The sequence below is a fragment of the Ixodes scapularis genome, unplaced genomic scaffold (genome assembly GCF_016920785.2).
Source record: "Ixodes scapularis isolate PalLabHiFi unplaced genomic scaffold, ASM1692078v2 PGA_scaffold10__122_contigs__length_95168666, whole genome shotgun sequence".
Taxonomy (NCBI): Eukaryota; Metazoa; Arthropoda; class Arachnida; order Ixodida; family Ixodidae; genus Ixodes; species Ixodes scapularis.
Genome location: NW_024609836.1, coordinates 37,625,961 through 37,647,910, shown reverse-complemented (window position 1 = coordinate 37,647,910; position 21,950 = coordinate 37,625,961). Strand labels below are relative to the sequence as shown.

Sequence of the window (21,950 nt, the reverse complement as noted above, 5' to 3'; positions counted from 1 at the left end):
CCAAGCGTTGCCTTCTCGGCTCTGCGGGCGGCATTATCCCCCCCCTTTAAAAGTGCATCGCCCCGATGCAAAACGAAAGGAAAACGGAAATGGCTAAAACAATTGCGGCGAAACAAAACAAACATGCAGTGTCACAATCCTAACGCGCGTAGAACGGCTTGAGTCGAACTACGTGGACGACCTCGGATCGTGGCTGGCGTCCTGATGGGCGAGTTCCGTCGGGGAGCACCTCGTAGTTCAAGTCCCCAAGGCGGCGAATAACCTTGTAGGGTCCAAAGCAGCGTTTTAACAGTTTCTCACTAAGGCCGCGGTGACGAATGGGCATCCACACCCGCACCCTGTCTCCGGGCTGGAACTCCCCGTCTCGGCAACGAAAGTTGTACCGGCCAGCTTTGACACGTTGCCGGTCTTTTATGCGAAGGCGGGCTAGCTGGCGTACTTCTGCTCGTTGGGTGACCAACTAAGCATCGTCGGTGCCATCATTTGTCGGTGCTGTCGTTCGTCGGTACTGTCGTTCGTCGGTGCTGTCGTTCGTCGGTGCTGTCGTTCGTCGGTGCTGTCGTTCGTCGGTGCTGTCGTTCGTCGGTTCCGTAGTTCGTCGGTGCCGTCGTTCGTCGGTGCCGTAGTTCGTCGGTGCCGTAGTTCGTCGGTGCCGTAGTTCGTCGGTGCCGTAGTTCGTCGGTGCCGTAGTTCGTCGGTGCCGTAGTTCGTCGGTGCCGTCGTTCGTCGGTGCCGTCGTTCGTCGGTGCCGTCGTTCGTCGGTGCCGTCGTTCGTCGGTGCCGTCGTTCGTCGGGTCGTGAGGCATCACGGCGTCGAGCATCGTCGTCACCTTTCAGCCGTGCACCAACTGAAAAGGTGTAATCCCAGTGGTTCCTTGAACCGCCGTGTTGTACGCAAACGTGATGTAGGGCACCACCTCATCCCACGTCTTGTGTTCCACGTCCACATACATCGAGATCATGTCGGCGATGGTCTTGTTTAGTCTCTCCGTCAGCCCGTCAATCTGCAGGTGGTATGCCGTGGTCCGGCGGTGGTCGAGGTCTGCGTCGTCTGGGGGTCCATCGTTGACCTCGTTGGTTGCTTGATCTTGGTTGGCAGAAATCCGAGTTCCGGGTTAGCTCTTGGTTGCGGCGACTTTATCGGGTCTTGCTTGTGTCTTCGTTGGGTCTTCGTGGGCTTGGTGTTGGACTTGCACTGCGGGCCCTCGGAGGAGTACGGTGCAGGGACATGCGTTACCCCGCACCTCCACCAGAAATGTCACGAATGAAGGTGACGAAAAGCCGAACAGTGAACTGAAAATAAAAATTTAATGGGCGAACTTGTGCCAACCAAAAATAAATAACGAAAGAGCGTCGAGGTAGCAGAAAAGCGGGCGGCGGTTCGGCGGCACACAGAGCGCTACCGAAACTGGGACTGACTCGACAAGGTCGCGGACAGCTGCTTATCTACCGTGCGTCACTATCTCGAAAGTTCGGCAAAGAAGGTTCGAGCGTCGCGCGCTCGGGGCGAGGATGAACTGGCACTTTCGAGAATAACAAAGCAGAGGGAAAGTTACGTCTGCTGCGAGGATGACCGGGAATCTTCTAGAAGACCGTGACCAAGCGTTGCCTTCTCGGCTCTGCGGGCGGCAATGAGTGATTATCTCAGGACATGGTCTTGATTTTTAATGTTGTTTATGTTCAATGTTTATGTATTTTCTTTATTGACAGCCCAGGTTGTATATTCAAGTGTTGTTTTTATTTTATTGAGCGTATTAATTCATGGGCTGTACCTGCTATAATGCCGAAGATTTTCCGGCGCAGCAGGTTTTTTTTTTCTGCAAATAAAAAAAAACCGTCGAATTTGTGCGGTTTTTCAGAAAGCGGTAAAATGCTTCGCGTGCTTTCTATCGTTCTGCAATTTGTTGATTTAGTGTTTTTCGATGATGCTGAGCAATTTTCTAATTGGTACCGTGCCCTTAAACACAATATTAAAAAAATTAATTACGCAAAAATAATTAAAAGACCTGTGCAACAGTTTCAGTGCTTTGCTTAAATAATTTGGGAGTTGGTGTCTCGACCTTTCTGAAGTAAAGAACAAAAACCGCTTTTGTCTCCATGTCCTAGTTTTTATTTTAAAAAATGGACAAAGATTGAGGTTTTCGGCACATCTCAACAACTTCACCATCTTCCGGGTCACGTGCTCTGTGACGTCAATGGGGGTTGCGCGGGGTTCCAGTGAAGCTCTCTGTCTAAAGCCATCAGTGACCAGCGTGAACTCATCCGCTCGCGACCGCGTGACCACGTGCTGGCTGGCGCAGCGCGAACAAGATGGTGAAACGAGGAAAGCCTCATCCGGGTCCGGCCGTACCCGTCCGGCTCTGTCCCCCTCCCCCTCCGGCTTCTAGCGGCTGTTCGCGGTAGCAGATAGAGCTGACGGTTTTGTGAACCTAGGATCGATGGCGCCACTAAAACTCCGTATAGACCCTTTCGAGCAACATTTCATGGGTGCCGCCATCTTGACGTCACGTGACCCTGCCGCCATGGCCGACCTTCAGCTTCTCGCCGTTGCTCCGCGTTCTGTGCTGCGCAGGCCACCACCGGATGCTTTGTTTTCGTGTTCTTTTGCATTCAGCGTTGAAATCTTGAGTTTTCTTTAAGTCGTTTTGTTATTTCGGGCTTTCATTTAATCATTTGATATCTATATTTCAACATAGCTCTTGTATTTTCTTGTTTATGGAATGGAATCGGACTGCGAATAGATAGACGATACAAGATTATGGCCTAAGCTTCAGAGACCATGTAAGTTCGTCACATTCATTCCTTTTTGTCGCTAATAAAGGGCAGTCAACACCATTGCGACATATGGAAATTTCAACTGACGCAGCTATGTTGAAATATAGATATCAAATGATTAAATCAAAGCCCGAAATATCAAAACGACCTAAAGAAAACACAAGATTTCAACGCGGAACGTAAAAGAACACAAAAACAAAGCTCCGGTGGTTGCCGACGCAGCACACAAGGCAGAGCGGAGCCGTGTCTGAGGCAGAGCAACGGCGAGAAACTGAAGGTCGGCTATGGCGGCCCGGAAAGCGCGCGGAGGGCGCGCCGACTGGTGGTGGCAGCTCGAGTAACTGACTCCCTGAAAGCGTCTATAATAAAAGTTTTGTCGATGATGCCAGGTTTTTGACGAATTTATATTTATGTTGGAACGACAAGATTTATGGAAAAGTTACCTTTTATCGAGCAGATATTCGCACAACTTGCTATCTTTCTACAAGACCCCATTGACGTCATGCCGCGTGTTTCCCATGGCCGCCGCTCGCGGCTGCAGGTCGGGGAATATTCTAATTTTTGCCTCGCGATTACACGGCGGAATCGTAACATTTTGAAGGAATGAGGTGTGTTTTCTGTCCTTTGTGACAAGATGAACAATGTCAGAAGTAGAGCATGCCAATTCTTTCAACGTTAAAATCGTTGCACAATTATCCCGGACTTTAATAATTGTCCTAAAAAGGCCCCGGGCTCAGAACCAAAACGACACGAACCTTTTTTTGTTGCGACGCGTAGTTTTCGCAATATCGAATTTGTCGACCTTTCGTGAAACACCCTGTATATATATTTTAACGAGACCAGAGCGGTATGAAGTCGGTGTTCTTTCGCAATGAAGCCGGACCAAACTGAAACTCCAGCGTGCTGTCCACAGATCTGGCTCAGGGCAAGACCCTTTTGGAAGTGGGCTGCGGTCCGACGCTCTGGCCCTCGTTCCTTTCTTCGAGGCGATTCAGCGACATCGTGCTGAGCGACCTCATGGAAGGGAACAGGCTGGAACTCGAGAAGTGGCTCGAGAAGAGTAAAGATGCCATCGACTGGACCTCACGTGCCGAGGAAGTCGCTGCTTTGGAGGGCTACAGGTAAACGCAGCGTATTTTGAATGTTTGAATTGTATTTCAGTGGACTCCTGCGGACAATATTAGCCAAAAACACCTGATCTGGCCATTTTATGTCGATGTTCCCCAAAAGTTCTATCACCTCTCCATTTGTCTAATTTCAACGTATGGGATCCCAAATTCATTCACCGTTACTTGCTCGAATCACAGCTCTCTCGAAATTTGGCCGGTACGTCAAAAGAAAGCGTGAAGGAATGTTTCATCTCGTATTGTCAGCTATAGTACAGCGAAGGCCCATTGGATTGAACCCACTTTAAAGGGATACTTCAACGAAATTTGAAATATATCCGTCGTGTTCAAAAATAGGTTGAATATGATCCACAATATCCGTAAATGACAATCGCACGTTCGTGTTTTGAGCCTGTTGGCTGTATTTTTTTGTTATAAACTCTTGCAAGCGCTCGGATAAGGCCCAGCTTAGAGCACGTGACATCCGACGTAATCGTGACGTAGGTCGTCTCGGGACGAGCAAAACTACGGCGAGGTTGACGTCGAGGGGATGGCCTAGTCGTTCTAGCCACCGAAGTTTCTGCTTTTCTACGAATTTCGAGTGACGGGTTAATCTTTTATAATCTTATAGAGGGACAATATCTACTCCTGGAAAACACAAAAGGGATTCTCGGGAAGACGGGAGTTCTTCCTTTCCCTCTTCTCTCGTCGTGGCCGGAGGCGAGACACTCACCGCACTCTTAGAAAAAAGGGTCAGTATAGTCCTCCCTAAAGGGAGGAACGCTCTTGACACATATGTTCCTTCAGAGAGGGAGAAACTTTCGTCCCTCAAGCAGGGGAGCAAAAGTTCCTCCGTTGACTGCATCTCATTATGGCGGCCACGAATCGAGCAAATCGAGCTCGATAAGGCTTAACGAGAACACTAAGTCTATTGTACGAAGCGAGAGGGGCAGCAAATAAAAACGTAACACGAGCTTTCCGCGAACTGTATTTATTTCCGAAGTTTCTTTACCCCTGCAGGTAAAGAAACTTACGTTTCGAAAGCATGCAGTCACTCAGTCTTCTCATCGTGAGCACTGCGATGTTCAACGGAGACAACCGACACCCAGTTCGCGCACTTTATGTCTTACCTTTGCTATTCCTCGAGCCACAATTCCTTCGTCAACCGTTGCGTCAACCGCACATCACGGAGGAGTGAAAATCATTCGCCCGCAAAACCAAAAGCCGCTCTCAAAAAAAAAAAAAAGCAAATCCGAAGCAACCTCTTCGCTTATCTCAGCACGGTAACACGAAATTATGGCGCAGCCGCGTAGCGTAAAAGGATGTTAAATCGCTTGCCACAAGATGGCAGGGTCAAACAGAGTAATCGCAAGTAGCTAGGCTAGGTGGCGCTAGGTACGTCCAATTCATGTTTTACAAAAAAATATTTTTATTTTCTTAAGCTACAATTGCCTTTCCTTTTCTTCGGGAATCTCTAACACATGTAGACACGTTACGTACGCTACAAGCATCGGGTGAACATATGTTGAGCGCATACACAGGCATCGCACATACAAACATCAATACAACAGCACACTAACCCGATCACTACTCCCGACCCCTGCGTTTCCGTCTTTTATACTGGTCGTTTTGAACGTGCGGAATTTTTCGGTGACTCCCTAAGCAATAAAAAATATTCCGAGCATGTTCATTTTTTTCCAGCAATGTCATACATCTGAGACTATTTTTAATGGCTCAGGGGATGAATCTCTTAGTAAAACGAAAACGCTCGATCATGCCGTAATTATTTGAAAGCTAATAAATCGAGCCGCTCCAATGTGGTTTCAAGCCATGAGTTTGTTTTCCCGCACGGCCCTTCGTAGCCAGTATTTATATTGTAGTGTTTGTTTTTCTATTTGTGGTGTTCGCGCACGGCTGCAATTGCCGTCTTGAATTAATCTTTGTAGAGCGGATATTCACTCAGCTGGAAGTGATGCTTCACGGGCAGAGAAATCGCTTTTCGAACAACTTGAATGCAGTCAAAGCCGCGACTTGCGGCAACTGTTAAAGTCTACGGAGCTACGCCGTTGCGAGCTCGAACACTTCTAGCGCTCATCCCAGCGCGCCACTTGGAGAGCAGTTTCTACAGGAACCGTAATATATTTAGACAGTAAAATAAAGGATAGCGTTTTTTGTTTTTGTTTTTTTTCGATTTTACCTGTTTTTTTTTTTTTTATGCTAAACTTCCGTTTAAATATACGTAATTTCCGTCATACTTTCGTACTGTTCAGTCTTTTCCCCAGAGCGCAATCGCTCTCGGGGACCGACAGTCACATTGGCCACTGTACATAGGAGCTTACCGTTCAGACCAGCGTTCAACATGACTATCCACACGTCGATCGACTGCACCTAATCCCTCAAGTGGTTTTAAACTCTTTAATGTAAAGCGGAATGTCCTCCTGCGACACCCCGCCCCCTCCGTACACGGCCCGACCAGCGGCATCAATGCCCGACAGTTTACGTCATCTCATCTTGTTGTTACACCACTGATACGCGAACACACGGTCACATCGGCGACAATTCCAGTCTTCTGTTCACAACCCACAACACTGCCATCACGATGTCGCTGACACGCAGAAATACAGAATCACGTTGAACGCCGGTTGGCACTCGGCACGGGACAACAGAAGCGAACTCAGCATGGAAGGCACCCAGGCAGCCGGCAGGACAACCTGCCTTCCTTGGACGCAGTTCCCGCGATTTCCATGACGTCGAAAACGTCGACACAGTTCCTCGTGGTTTGGCTGCTGTAGTTCCGCGTGTGTCCCGCAAATCGGAGACGGCCGTCTTACCCAGTGTATGTAGCGCTGCTGGCACTGCTCCGGAACTTCGCTGTTTCTAGCGGCTTCGTTAGATCGTTTGATAAAATTAGTGGTAAAAACGTCAATGCAACCGAAATGTTCTGCACGTTTGGACTAGAAGACGGAATTACAGGCGGCCTTCGCTGCCGCTGAAGCTCAATCAACTCAACATTAATTTATTAAACAACGTGCGCGATGTGCTCGAAAAACGAAACCGAAAGAAGGTGAGTCGGGAGGGCGAAAGCTTTCTCCGGTCTGCCTGGAGAAGGAGGAAAACGTCTCGGAGAATAATAAGGACTTTAATTTTCCTTTCAGCGGTCTGGGTTTGTTATGTGTGTTTTGTTAAATAAAAATAAAAAAAAAAACATTACCAAAAAAAAAAAAAAAAAAAAAAAAGGTTGGTTTTCTGGGGATCGAATCTTTGACCACTTGGTCAGAAGCGCGATGTTTTACCCCTGCGCCAACTGAACAAGAAGGAACTCGCGCTCCTCCTTTCATCTGAACTTCCGTTCCTCCCTTCTCTGGGCAACTTGTCCACAACAAGGAGGAACAGTCGCTGTTGCTACCTTTCTCCTCCTTTTTTTCTTGGAGTGCGTCACTAGCTGTCAAGGTTCCTAGACGGGCATTACAAACGAGGGGTTAGCGACATCCACCCGGTGCTCTTTGCTAATCGTTTAATTCGTTCTAAAATTCTTTTTCATGACTTTTTTAACAAGATATTGGTGTGTTCGATGTGATACTGCTTCTTTGAACACATATAGACCAAAAATTGAACGCCGAAATTTCGTTGTAGTATCTCTTTAAAGGAATATCAAAAATCATTTTCGTTTGTTCCGGCATTTTAACTTAAGATGAAGGGGGAACTGTGCGCTGCGCCTTGCAAAGTTGATTTTTTATGGCTGGTGAACCTGCAAGTGAAAAACCTAAGAAGAATTTACTCATAAAAATAATCGCATCTCCCAAATCAGTTTCGCTTGCTCCGGCATTGTAACTTTTTAGCACAAATGTGGAACTGTGCGGTGCGCTTTGCGAATCTGATTGCTGATCGTTCGGTAAACCTGCTTTCAAAGTGACGGCGGCAATAAAAAAAATTGCGGTTGTACTTACGTTACGGAAGACAAAATTGTCATACCTAGAATCTACTTGTGTGTTGTTAAATATTATTGCAATCGTTTACAAACATTTTTCTATAAATATTTCTACAAACCTGATTGCTTTTTTAGTCGGGTAAGGTCACTCACCAACCTTTGTGTTGCTGTATGTTCACGCTGTCTGTTGTCTAGTTTATGTTCGCCCTAACCGCCCTAACCCCAGACTGGACCACAGTCCAGTCTGGAGTTTTTCGGGGAAGGATTGCCCACTAGCATCGAATCTCTTTTGCGTGTGTATTTTTGTTTTCGAGACTATCGAGTGAAAATATAAGTCTGCTTGAAGACCACCTTACTTATGCATTTGTGGAAAAAGATTTCCTTCTCCTTTTGTTTGGTTTGTTTCTGCACCTGAACCCTATATAAACCTCAACTTTCTATTTGGTTTATGCACTCGATTTGTGCACTTTAGGTTTGCGTACCTGAACCATATGAGCCACAACTTCCTCTAAAATAAGTTTAGCTGAGTTTGAGACGTTTTGTTGTATTTACCTTTGTTTTTCCCGTGTAGGAGTTTTGTCTCATGGTGCACTTTCCTTGTTGATACTATCAAAGAGCAAACTTGCCTCAATCAAAAGATGCAAGTTGAACCGTGCAGCTAGAAGCTAACAATTGTTTGTGGCTCAGTGTGCAATGCATATTTTTTATGGAAATGAGGAAAAAATCTTGCTGTGGATATCTCTGACGCTTATTTTACCGAAAACATCAAAAATGGCAAATTAAGTATCTCTGACTTCGTTTTCGTTCCTTGTTTTGCCCAATAAAGCGATTCGGTGGCCTACCGAAACGGGTTTGACTTTTAGTAAAACAAATGCTCGGCTGCATACTGAGCCAAGGACACATTTTGCTCCTGAGTTGTAATTTTCGGGTAATGCAAATTTGGTGTCTCATGAGAAAAAAAGAAAAAGGAAAACGTACAGCTTAACCTCACCTTTCTAACGTGCTAAATTAATGTTTCGGAGCATGCAAAATTGATTTCTGAAATATACTTAAAGCATGTCCGTTTGGCCCACGCTGTACACTGTGCCCTTTGGCATTTGGAGACACCCTAAGAGATTTATTTCCGCGAACCTTCTGATTCGACAAAATATCGCAAAAAAATTTGGTTTCGCAAATATATCTCCCCATGAAAAAAAACACAAATCACAACTTCTATTGTTTTTTTTTTTTTTGCCTGCGAAACATTTTTTTATTTTTACATCTTTCCGAAATTCCTGAGATATTGAGCCCGCGAAAATAATGTCGTTTACAGTAGCAGGTTGCGGGGATGTCTGGCGCAGTGCTAGTCATTTCTCGGGCGCTTATTCTGGAGCGGAGCAACCAAGTTTAGTACACGCAACTGCAGTGGAGTAAGCCGCCTCTCAAAATTGGCAGATAGCCCACGGGGTCCCCTCTTCTGCTTTCAGGGGCTGGTTCGAAGTCCAACCCAAGCCTTTATTGCGTAAAACGTGACTCTGTTTCTGCGCATGCGTATCGCTTCGACGGACGTGTACCATGAAACACGATATATAGTACAACAGACCATTTTCAAACACCCGCGCCATCTAGCGACTGCTGCGCCAATTATTCGAGTCCCTGATTGTTCGGGCGCGTACTCCAAACGTGTATGCGGCACGAGGGCTACGTCAACGTTCGACGTGAACTCGGCTCAGCACGTACCGAAAAACGAGTGCTGACGTCAGCGTTCGGGGTGGACTCGGATTCAATCACACGCTTTGTGGCCCGAGAAATTGAGACTCTCAATGTTGCTTGATTGGGTTCTGAAGAAGAATCTACTAGCTCGCAGCAAGTAAACTGAACGGGCAGCCATGGGAATGTTTAGCCGACTTCGGTACAGCGCGAATCCCGTATGCAATAAAAATGTAGAGTAGGGTTTAATCCCCGATTATTTCTCCATAATACGAACTTGGGGCTCCGTATAAACATCGACGTTGCTTCATTTTTTATCTTCCATATGAAATCTAGAAAGGGGTTTTAACCGGTTCTATGATTTGGTCACCGACGGATTTTTGTCGGTGTTTTTCGGGTTCAACCAATATTGTTCGGTTGGTAACAACAGAACAAAATAGGTTGAAACCATTATCGATTTTTTTTTTTTTTGGGGGGGGGGGTTTAACCTATTTTGTATTTTCGTCACCGACGGAACTTTATCATAATAGACTAAAACTCCCAAGACGAGGGAGAGGGAGCACGAGGAACAACACGGCACAGAAGTCCTTTTTTCTCTCTACTGTCGGGGTCTTAGTCTATTATGCTCAAGCATCACGAGCTTTCTTTGTGCCCTAACTCTCTGAACTTCATCGGTGTTTAGGTTAAAACCGGTAAGTCCACGGCCCACATGTAACTTTTACGCAAGCGCATCTTTGTTGCGATTTACAGCGACACCAAGAAGGGGGCGCTGGAAATACTGGAGCGGACCCGATCCTCGATTCGCAAGGTGGTTCACTGCGATGTCCTGAAGCCCGGAGTGCTCCCACAGGAACACGAGGAAGCCTTCGACGTCGTCCTTTCCTGCAACTGCATCGAGAGTGTCATAGCAGACCACGAATCTTTCCGGTGTGCGGTCTGCAACGTAGGGTCGCTCGTCAAACCTGGCGGTCTGCTCGTTCTGGCTGGTATGGGTGGCGTAGAAAAATTCACCCTAGGAGACGCTGAATTCTCCGTGCCGAAACTCACCGACGACGTGGCCAAAGGAGCGGTGGCAGATGCTGGCTTTAAAGTGAATGTATACCGCACGGACAACATGGGCGCCAAGGGACGAGCTGAGCTATTTGCGTTTGTCCTGGCGGCCCGCAAAGATTTTAAAGGGGATCTCTAACGATACTTGAGCTTCTGCGCTTTTTGTTATTACCTCATAAGTAGGTCGGGCTACTCAGGGAACAAGGAGTAGCCACAAACTATTGGCACGTCATATTTTAATTGGATCAGGCAAAAACATGCAACGTCTGGTGGCGCCCCAGTGTGTTGAAGACGCGCAGTGGGTGACGTTTTGGGAAGAGCCGTCAGAATTTATTTTATGCAGACGAAATGAAGTGTATCACTCAATAAAATATCGTTATTCTCTAAAGAGAAAAGGCTTTTTATTTAGCTTAAACGCAAAAAAAAAAAATGCAGCAATCTGAAAAAAAAAAAAAAAATTTTAGACACGTGTTTTTGAGCGGCGGTTGTGGCGGGACCAGCGAACCAATTTTCCGAACTTCCGATACTCGGGCAAGCGCTCCATTTGGGAATCGGCGTTCCGGATGTCGGAACAGCCGAACCAGTGGGACGCTTACTTCTGCAATGTTAATCTGCTACTCTCGCCACGTGCCGTGTGTTTCTATGTGTTCTCACCGATCAGTTTGGTGTCCTGGTGCTTTTTGTGTCGGTTTCCGCATTAGTGCACTCGATTGGACGAGTCTGCGCGTGCGGCTGGCGTTACCACGAGAAACTTCGTAGGCCTCACGAGACGGACGCTCTTGCTCGTAAAGCCGGCAAAAGCTCGAATTTGGAGGACTTGCCAGAGGGAGAGTCAATTAGAGCGCAGGACAACCTAGCTCATGCATAAGCTATATGTATGATCATGAGCTAGTCGTACGCGCCGGTAGTCGCTCACACATAAAACGACAAAGGCCTGGTCTCGATTCGTTCAAACAAGGCCCTGCCGGCGGATTAGTGCCCAGCGACTTCGACGGGCGCGGTAATGCGGTCTTTGCATGCGAAAGCATTAAGTGTCCCATAGAGTGAACCGGCATTATCAGCTTTTGAAGCCGCGCCAAGCGGCACCTAAATTGCCCTCTCCCATGTGGAGCGAAGCCTGTACTCTCTAGCAGCGAATTGATGGATAAACTCCCATTGGCTGGCGCGCGGCATTGTTCCAAGGAACGCCACCCCACAGAGAAGCCTTCTCCATGGCGCAGCGGCCCGGCCGCCATTTAGAGGGAGAGGGTGGCCGGGCTCCGCAGGGCGGCCGGCCCCAGAGCCCGCCTGGACAGCATCCGCAGAGGTCGCCCGACCGGGCGCAGTGCGGCGCGCAGCTTGTACGGATACGCTATACGTATAGACGCTTTGCAGCAGCTGTGAATGAACTTCGCCATAACTGGCCTTCAGTTTTTGTTTCCTCTTATTCCGTTTATTTCACTTCATCATTACCATGGCAGGCCAGGTTACTGCCATATTAGATTTAACTGTGTCCTTTTCTAAAGCATCGGCCTTTGTAGAGGATCGTCAACTACAGTTTCAGTTGCTCGGCATGTCGGTAAGACAAGAGAAGGTCAGCAATGGCGGCTGTAATTTGACGCGTGTGTAGAGCGCCTATACTAATGCTTTCGCCATTCCTACACGTTAGCGGTCTTAAGTTTCTTTGTAGTTTTTCCTCCGGATTTGGTGACTTTCGGGAAAAAAGAAACGCTTATATATAAACTCGTTATCCCCGTTCTTCTCTTTTTTTTTTTTTTTTTTCAGCCTATCACGGTGCAGTTATTCCCTGAAACGAATCGCTGCCTCAGTTATACCGATTGCATAAATACCAAGCAGCAGAAACGGAAAAGTGGAGCAGAGCGCGCTCGACCGCGCTGGACTCAGTTTTGTCGGGTTCTACTCAACGCGGCGGGTCCTTGCGGGGAGCGGCGTGGTGGACGACGTCGGCACGATCGGCCTCGGAGCCTGAAACTAGGACGATGCAAAGGGCTATGGCGACGATGCGCACCCGTCCTTGGCACGGCAGTTATGAACCTAACTCGCAGCCAATTGGCCAGTAGCTTCGCTCCAGCCCTCCAATCGTTGAATTGTCCACAAAAAGGTTCACACAGTTGTGTGGACTGCGTTGCGCCGCGTTGCGTCGTTCCAACGACGAGCCAATGAGGGAGCGCCTCCCTCATTGGCTCGTCGTAAGGGTCGTCATAGCAACAGTTCGACGCAGTCAGTCTTAGCGCAGTCAAACGCAATTGTGTGAACGAGCCTTAATACGTCACCGAGCTCAATTGTTTTAATAGTTATCGTAATCTTAATTTACTTATATCTCCCAAAATGAATCCCATTTCCGTAAAAAAAAAATTATTTTTCTTCGTGTTCCCACTTTCCAAAAACTCCGTCTCAACGCAAATTCCAAACTAGTTCAAAATCATTAGAGGGAACTTGAGAACTTGAAGCAGATGGTAGTTCAGGTAAAGTAGACGGCAGGTGAGGGTCCATTCCTTTGTTGGTCATGCTTGTGGTTAGGGGTGACCCCGTGGCAGTGGATATTGGTTCTTGTGCTCTTTTTTGTCTTGTTGCGGGGAGGCGCGTAACGTTCGGGGAGTGTGGGAAATTGTACAAATGTGACGATGTGAAATAAAATTGGGTCCGGGCATGTCATTGAACGCCGTTTCTTCGAATACCGTTTAATCGAGGCCGTTTCGTCGAACGCCATTTCATCTGCCATTTCATCGAACGCCGCGTAGTAGAGCAGTTTAAAAATTTGATATCAGAAATAGTTTTCTTTTTAAAACCGAAAGGATAGCAGACCTTTTTTTTCCCTGCATTGAAAACTAATAATTATAAACTTTATTTCTTCCCCTACACATCCATATGTGTTTTTATTTATTTTTTTACCAGTTGGGATTACAGCTTTGACATTTTAGGAAACCTGTGATCCTCGAGTGCAGTGACGTACACCCGTGAGCGATATGAAGGTGAACAGCCCTCTTTTTGTTTTTGACACCCCTGCAAGTTTTGGAACAAGTTCTGTTCCAGAAGGCTAGAACGCAAAGTTTAGACCCCCAAGCCACGTATCATTTGAGACGTTGAGAGTAAATACAGCTTTAGGGAGGCGTAAAACAGGCAAGAAGCCACGTAAGGTGTTCACCTTCGTATTGCCGACGGGTGCACATCCTTTCAAGGGTGTGCCCTCGTTGTTGAAGAGACGAATTCTATTTCAAGCACGAAGCCATCCTTGAAGCAATGACATGTCTTCATGTCGCATATTTTTTCGCAATCCGATGAGCCGTGAACCTGTCGGGTTTTCAACCTACGTTTTTAGAAAGGAAGCTATTCCCCTTTGATAGGACGAAAACACAAGTAGTCAAATACAAAATAAAAAAGGCGCACCGAAGAATAGTTTTATTTCTTTCTGAAAGTGCCTTTCAGGCATGAACAAAGAGGGGACAAAGTATTTGGTGGAAGAGAGTCGCTTATCTTACCTGAACACAGTAAGTCGCATACCAACTCAAGTTTTGCTATGTTCTATGATTCAAAAACCAAACTTGTGGTGAAAAAGTGACCAGGATAGTGATTTTATTTCTGGTGATTCGACGGCAGCGTGAAAGCCACTCGGAAGCGAGCGTGAAGTATCTAAAAAGCACTATAATGCTCCAAAATTCGGTGAAGCGGAATTCCATGAAACGGCGTTCGATGGATCGGCGTTCGATGAAGTGTCCACTTATTCAATGAGACTGCGTTCATTGAAATGTCCGGTACTTAAATGAAACCAGCAACTGTATTTTGAGATGTTGTGCGTGTTTGCCCATTTTTTTTTAATTTTTTTATGCGTTTTCAATCTCAGATTTTTTATTATAAAGCAGCTTGATAGCGGTTTTTTTTTTCACTTTCATTGTTAATTATCGAAATTTGCCATTCACCAGACCAGAAAATAAAATTTTGTAGGAAGCAGGTTTTATTTTTATTTTTTCAACATAGTTTCTTTACAATATATATAAAAAAAAAACTCGTTCGTCTTATATAGAAGTATTTTTGAACCTTTGACCTAGGAACGAGGGACCTCAGTTCGGCAGAGGGGAAGCGTCATGACCTCGAACGCGTCAAAAGATTCCTTCGTGGATCTTGTGCCTCTTTAGATTTTTTGACGTGTTTGATGGGCGTTCTGTCTCGATGTATTGTAATGATGCGTTGGATGTTTCGACTGGAAGGAATTTTACGCTTCAATATAAGTTTTATTTTTTTGCACCGAGACTGGAAAGAACCCGCCTGCTCTTCGAGAGTTCTGACATTCAGGATAAGCATGCCACTGCGGTAATTGTGTTGCGAGGACGTTTAAACAACAGGAATTAATTTCGTGGGCATCAGCAATTTAGCCATTCCATTGCCGCTGTTCACTTGCGACCTCCAAGGCGCATCGTATGCAGTAATGATACGCGACCGGACGGTGGTGCAATGCTCATCCAGATCGAAGCAGGCAGGGTTGGGGACTGAGCACAGGATCCTTGGGTTCTACAGTGTGTGCTTTGGCTCCACGTGCTTCTGGCTGCGGTGCGTTGTTAACATATTCGACCACCCATATGTCGCTCCTCACGATCGCGTAAAAAAAGAAAAAGAATTCGTCGTTTCCTTCAGCATGGGAACAATGTTAATTTGCTCAATTTGGGCGATACAAAAAAAAAAAAAAAGTCTTAGAAGCAAGAGCGTTTTAGCGCGAACTAATGGAGCACTTTGGCCAGACTCTTTTGCACAGAGCTCGGTGTTTACGTTACGAAGAGGGAAACAGCGCCAAAAGTACGGAGGACAAAGAACGAGGAACACACAGACCGAGCGCTGACTGACACCTGGTTTATTTCTGGAAAACCACCTATTGGCATAAAACCACAGGCAAACATACATCGGATCATCGCCTAAGGGCACGTGTCACAGCTCTCCAAGAACATGATTTCCTTATCGAAGAGCGCAATCGAGGGAGCAATGACGCACTTATCCACTTATCCTTATACTTCGAAATGTACTAGGCCTCGAATATTTCACGAGTCACCTGCTGACTGTGCCGAGCAACAATCGTCATCTTTTCCAAAAGATGACGATTTTCTATCACAACGAATGCCACATTTATTACAATACTGACAAGTGTCTAATCGATCGTCACGTGCGCAGTGTGCCAGTTATATTTTAACTTGTAGCATTACGAAAGCTACGAGCGCGAGTTTAAATCCTTGGAAGCTACACTGACGCTGCTCTCGCTGGACCTCGTGCAGCGAGAGCAGCGTCATGAAGCCACGTCACGTTCAACACGTCAGACGCAATTTCCTTTCTCTGCGAGCTTCGTTACTCATTTTTGTCTGGCGTACTTCCAAGCGCCCTCGCATCGCCCGGCCAACAGAACCACGCGTGACTCAGGTTCAGTGTGAACTTCTAGTAGCGTTCATGGAGGAAGACATCTCTCTGGTGCACGGCGTCACCAACTTTGGGCTGGGTGAGACCTCTGAAACCCGCAACAGCCTATGGTGCTCTCTGGCGGCTTACTAAATGGAGCAGGCCGTCCGCAAAGAGATATCAAAGGTTGGAATAAGTACTGGTGTGAGAAAAAGAAGCACGCCAAAGATCGTGCAAGAGACGTCGAGGTCGACGCCCAAATGTCTGGTGGGGGTCAGAACACCGTGCGCCCTCTCACCGACCTGGAGACGCGGGTCGCGTCACTTCTGGGATTGAACACCATTCAGGGCAGTGCAGCCCGTGTGCAGCCCCTTCCAGACTCCGAGGTAAGCATGCTTCTAACTACGAAAGAAAGACTACAGCGCCAAACTAAACAAATTGCTACGTCAAGCAAGCAGAGTGCTTCCGTTCTTAATAACCTCACGCGAGCGTCGACTGACCGGGAAAGATATCACGAAGTTAAGTGATGGAATCAAACGGAATACGCAAATGCGCAGAGATTACTGAGCCTTTTTCGGCGGCGTCTGGTAGACCGTTGTGGCCTAGCTGATGGTGCTGGAAGCAGCTGTGTCATGTGTGCCCACGTGCCTACTCTTGGTGATATCACCTCTTCTCGGTGATAAGGCGCTGGCAAACCAACTGGCCGACGCTCGCGTCATGTTATGAAAACGTTGTAGCACTGTAGAAGCCATACTGGGAGAGTAGCGTTCCCTGACCTGCCAAAACAATTATGACAAAATTTATTGTCCGCTGTTCTTCTCGTAGGCCCCTCCGGTGCTGCTCGGCGAAGTCCCTCCGACATCAACATGCCGGGGCCCTTTGGCGTCCACTTGCCAGGGCGCTCTGGAATCAACCTGCAAGGGCTCTCCGCAATCAACCAGCCGGGGCTCTCCGAGATTAACCTGCCGGGGCCCTCCGGAATCAACCTGCCGCGGCCCTTTGGCGTCCACCTGCCAGGGCGCTCTGGAATCAACCTGCAAGGGCCCTCCGGAATCAACCTGCCGAGGCTCTTCGAGATTAACCTGCCGGGGCCCTCCGGATCAACCTGCCAGGGCTCTCCGGCCTCAACATGCCGGGGCCCTTTGGCGTCCACCTGCCAGTGCGCTCTGTAATCAACCTGCAAGGGCCCTCTGGAATTACCCTGCCGGGGCTCTCCGAGATTAGCCTGCCAGGGTCCTCCGGAATCAACCTGCTGGGGCCCTCCGGCGTCAACATGCCGGGCACCCTTGACCCCGGCGCGTCGGAGCCGTCTGATGTCGACCTGCCACCCCCGCCATCAAGGAATAGTGAGACGGAAATTAAGATAGTTTACTCTCGATAAGTTGATGGAAAATACTTGTGGCTATGGCCATATAGTGTGCCCACCACAAATCAGTCTTGTGCACGTGCTTATCCGCGTGCGCACAGAGGATACTTAGAAACTACTATGTTCACGGCATTTCATTTCTCTTTATCTGTGTGTTTATTTATCATGCGCAAGTTGTATCTAGGAATGCAGTAGGGAACTCGTAAACATTATTAAAACAGAAGATTGGAATATAAAGGGCGTTTTTTACTATTTACAGAATTTTAAAAGAGGGAAGATGGTAGCTACGTGGATGCCGTCTTCACTGTAAGTTTGTAGGGCTTGTCGGGCATTAAAAGAGAACGATTAATAAAGGCTAACCCAATTTAGACAGTTCGCAATAAAATGACCACCTTCGAGGCATTCACCGTTAAAATGTTGCCTTCCTTCGCTTGATCAAAACCGTGCGCTCAAAGGCGTATTATGATGCGTAGAAGAGTGGTGCCTCTCGTCACCATCTTGATAGCGGGTCTTTGGTGGATGAGCCGGCGTAATGCTTGGCTCAGCTCGGACTCGGCGGACCTCCAATGGGCCCTGGCGGAGCAAGCGCTCCTTTTCACAGGGCCGTAGTTTTGGCTTTTAATAAAGTTGTTCTCCTCCTCACACTTCCAAGATAGTGACGGACAGACTGTGACCCGTCACTCCTCTACCGCTCATAATCAAGCGCACCCTTCAGTGCACGGTTTTGAATCAAGCAAAACACGACGAAATTTTAACGATGAACATCCCAAAGCTCGTTACTTTTCATGAAATGTTTCAATTGGGTTAGGTTTTAATAATTTCTCCCTTTAAAACTGCAATTGTAGCATGCCCAATTAAGCCGTTAATTGAAAAGTGAATTATCATATTTGGTTAATTAGTCAACGAACTGTGACGTTTATCCTATCATCTGATGTCCGCCAAACCCCACAAACACAGTGAAGACAGCATCCACGTAGATATTATCCTTTTTTTTTTATTATGTAAAGGATAAAATAACAACGCCCTGTATGTCGACTTAGATTTTCAGGGAAGTGGAAGAGAAGGAAATTTTTGCAATTTATGTTACACAACATTACTAGTTACCGCTCGAAAAGTTCATGCTGACAGTGTGTACCTCTCGTGTCAGGTTTTCTCTGTTTCTAGCCTGCCTTGGTGGGTCCCGCAATTTTTTTCATCACTTTCCTAAGTCGATTTTTGTTGGTCGCGATTCCAAGTCGATCGCTATTTCTTAAAGAACAGTGTGCAACAAGCACGGCATGTTGTTTGTCTACCAAAGTATATAACGGAGAAAGTTAAGGCTACAGCAAAGTGGAAATTTGAGCCAGTTGGTTCACGTTCAAAATATAAAGCGGCAAAAAAAACAAAAAAAAACGGCAGGACAAAGAGGAGAGAAAACAAGACGAGGCACTAGACAAGGCTACAGGCCCTCAGCTAGTGATATATACCTCAATGTCATGCCGCCCCTCATGTGTCCCGCGTCTATGTGCTTTCAGGTGGCACACCAAGACCTGACCGCCGTCGGTCTTTTCCTCCGAGAATCGCCCGCGCAGACCGATCATCAGGCGACGCAGCTGTGGCTGCCGTGGTAGCCTCACAACAGCAATAGGTTGTTTGCACATGACGTCAATCCGCCATTTTGTTGTTAGATTGTTTTTTCAAACAAATTTACTACATTAAAGGATTACATCGTGACCGGTTGAGATGATGTCAGCTGTGCTCTACGGATTTCAGGGGGCATGTAAATCCTTGTAATGCTCGAGTTTGGCACACGCCGGGCAGCTCACAACAACAAAATGGTGGCCGAAATTACGTCAGTGAAAACACCCTATACTAGCTGAGGCGGCTAGAGCCAGGTTGGAGGGTCAGAGAGCAGGGACATCAAAAGTTACAGATCTACAGCGTCAGGAAGAGCAGCAAGCGCGGGTGGGGACGGAGGTCTTACTACAGTCCCAGTGGCGTCCAGACAAGGGGGAGGGGGGGGGGCAGAGGGGGAGGGGGGCGAATTGTTAAAGGTGCCCGGTAGTCCCTCCCTCTTTCCCCCCTTTCCCAGCTCTTCCCACGCCTATGCACAGTGATTTTCGATTCCCAATGATAACATGTGCGCCCTTCCTTATACACGTTTGCAAGTCCGGCTTCAGGGCGCTGCCATCTTGCCTGTCTGGGGTGCGCTTGGACCAGTCATAATCCGATTACGAAGCCTTGCTAAGGCGTCGTAATCGGATTATGGCCGCTCCCGAGAGCGCACCCCACTGAGGAAGATGGCGGCGCCCTGAGACCGGACTTGCAAACGTGTATAGACCTTTCCAGCGGCAGTCTCGAACGAAGCGATTTACAGCGCGTGTCCCTGGTTTTGAGAGTGTACGTCAGTGTTGCCCGACTGCGCTGAGCTGTGGAGTTTCTCGTCAGTAGGCTGTGGCAGCCTGCGTTGGCGCTATTCCGGACGCTGGTGGCGGCTGAATTGCCGCGTTTTCTTTTTTATCTTGTATTCTGTGGCGAGCATAATTTATAGAGGTCTTTAAGAAAGCAGTGCTCTATTTTCGGGAACAAAAACAAAGAAATGAAAGCTGTTTTGGTGAGTCCGTGCGCGACAGTACAAATGCAACTGGAATGTTTGTTTCATTTTATGTTCATTGTTTTACGGCACCGTAAACTCAGCCGTGTCAATCTATAACGGTCAAAATATTTGACCACACAGGATATCCGTACTGCATGGATATTCTCCGCCCACAACATAAAATTCAATGAGTCTCATCAATCGAACAAAAAATATATTGTACGTACCCCTCGGTGCCGCCTTATCCGAACAGGATTTGAGAAAGGTCTCAAATAACACAGCATGTCCAATATACAGTGTCGACGATAGTCACGTCACGACGATCGGACGGAATCCGGCGTGTTTTGGGGAACATGTAGAAGAGAGCTCCTTTTTTGCACAGCTTCATAGCAAATGAACGAACGTGCTTATTATGTTGCCACACCACGGACCCGACCCTATCAGCTAGTTTTTGCGAAGAAACGGAACACAGCCAGGAAGGCTTTTTGGAGATTATCTCGACGGAAATAATCCTCCAAGCACGTCGAACTGCCTTCGTCGCGGGCTGCTTGACGTTCGCTCTCTTCGTTCGTTTCCTGCGAAGGCCGAGCGGGCTACGAGCCCTGGTATTCCCTGGTTCCCACAGTGGAAGATAACATACAAAGGGTAAGCATCCTAAACAGGCGAATAAAGCAAAAACTTCCAAGAAAAGCCGGCGAACTCCGAATGCAAAATGCAGGTGGGGATTCACGCTGACCGGGTTTCCACAGCTCAGGCGGGTGCCAGAAATTTCTGGCTGATAGGGGTCGCTCGATTCGCAAAATGGCGGCGGCCGGAGCGCTCTTTTTGGAAAGGTCTATAGAGATCAGAAGAACTACTGCGCTGCCTTCGCCAAGTGGAAACTGTGATGCTGCTTAAGCTCCCTTGGTTGCAGCAGAAGCTATAGCGATCCGCCTCCTCAGATGAAATGAAAGAGCTTTATTTTATCCTATCCTATTTTATCATAGAGCTTTATTTTAGCTCTAGGAGGGCTAAAATTAAGCTCTTGTTTGTTCAACTTTTGGATTCCATTTAGAGCTTTATTTTAGCAGCAGTGATATACCATGGTTTTAAATAGTTGTCTTCTATTCCATGACACTAAAATAAAAAGAAAGGAATTAACCTCTACCTTATACTTGCGGCACTAACTTGTAAAGGATTGCCTTGTTTGATTGTCACATACCGGGGGTACCCCTGGAAAAGCCTGTTGTTTATTCCGTGTAGGATAATAAAAAAAATGGGTGGTTCTCGGCATGACTCACTAAGTTTCTCAGACCATACTGATTCCCCGTGCCCCCCTTGAGACAAGGTGATAGATACAATGTTTTTATAGCCAATGCGTAAGTGTATCGAAAATTGTGACGGGGGCATCTAAATTGTTGCGTGATATACAGAGCTTATTCAGTTATAGTGCCCTTGCATACCCTCGAACGACAAGAAATGTATACTTAGTGTCCAGTGTTGATCTGGACCAAGCAAGTTTTATTTTGCAAGATTATTGATGGGGCATATCTTGTATTTTATGAGTGATTCTTGCAAACTTCTTCTGGATTAGCTCTAAAGCTGCGAAAAAAACTGGCACTCGGGCTGTTACGCGGGTTAGATGTAAAACCCGCTTAAAGTAATGCGAGGCTTTTGTACAATACGAAATAGCAAAAACTGACGAGTTAAGCACAGGAAGTTAAAACGCATCACAGTGTCCATGGCTGTAAAACACGGCAACGAGAATGTAAACAACAACACTATAAAAAATAAAACTTTAAGTCAGGGCAACATGGCATAAAAGCAACGTGTGCAGACTTAATATATAATAATAGAAAATAATTATAGCATGTAAACAATATTATTTCCGTGTTTTTAGTGTTTAGATCAAATTTGCTATCTGCCACACCAGGCAGAAATATCAGTTTACGTGGAGCCTCTGTCATCAACACTGTTCGAAGTGCTAACCTCAAAAAGTAACGGAAACCAAGGTTTCTATCTAATGACTTTAAAGGGAAACCTTGCCAATATTGAATCTTGTTAGCTGACGTACCGTATTTACTCGAGTAATAGCCGCAGTGTTTA

At 46.9% G+C, this 21,950-nt stretch overlaps 1 protein-coding gene and 2 long non-coding RNA genes across 4 annotated transcripts in view; all 3 read left to right on the top strand.

Annotated features, from left to right (window-relative positions):
• LOC120835976 (indolethylamine N-methyltransferase) overlaps window positions 1-10,936 on the top strand; it is a 173,153-nt gene extending 162,217 nt beyond the window's left edge. The window contains exons 2-3 of the mRNA XM_040210135.3: window positions 3,689-3,896; window positions 10,249-10,936. Of these exons, the coding sequence (XP_040066069.1) occupies window positions 3,689-3,896; window positions 10,249-10,687 (647 nt within the window). The 3' untranslated portion in view covers window positions 10,688-10,936. The remainder of the gene's footprint in view (window positions 1-3,688; window positions 3,897-10,248) is intronic.
• A 4,891-nt stretch (window positions 10,937-15,827) lies between these two features.
• On the top strand, window positions 15,828-19,499 carry LOC115314617. 2 transcript variants are annotated; one of them, XR_003917563.3, is made up of 3 exons: window positions 15,882-16,310; window positions 16,750-17,270; window positions 18,805-19,499. It is a non-coding gene; the product is annotated as an uncharacterized LOC115314617 (long non-coding RNA). The 2 variants fall into 2 exon arrangements; XR_005715373.2 differs by lacking the exon at window positions 18,805-19,499 and having other exon boundaries at window positions 15,828-16,310; window positions 16,750-18,690.
• A 52-nt stretch (window positions 19,500-19,551) lies between these two features.
• LOC120839763 lies at window positions 19,552-21,135 on the top strand. Its single transcript, XR_005715374.2, has 2 exons — window positions 19,552-19,600; window positions 20,699-21,135. It is a non-coding gene; the product is annotated as an uncharacterized LOC120839763 (long non-coding RNA).
• Window positions 21,136-21,950: the final 815 nt, after the last annotated feature.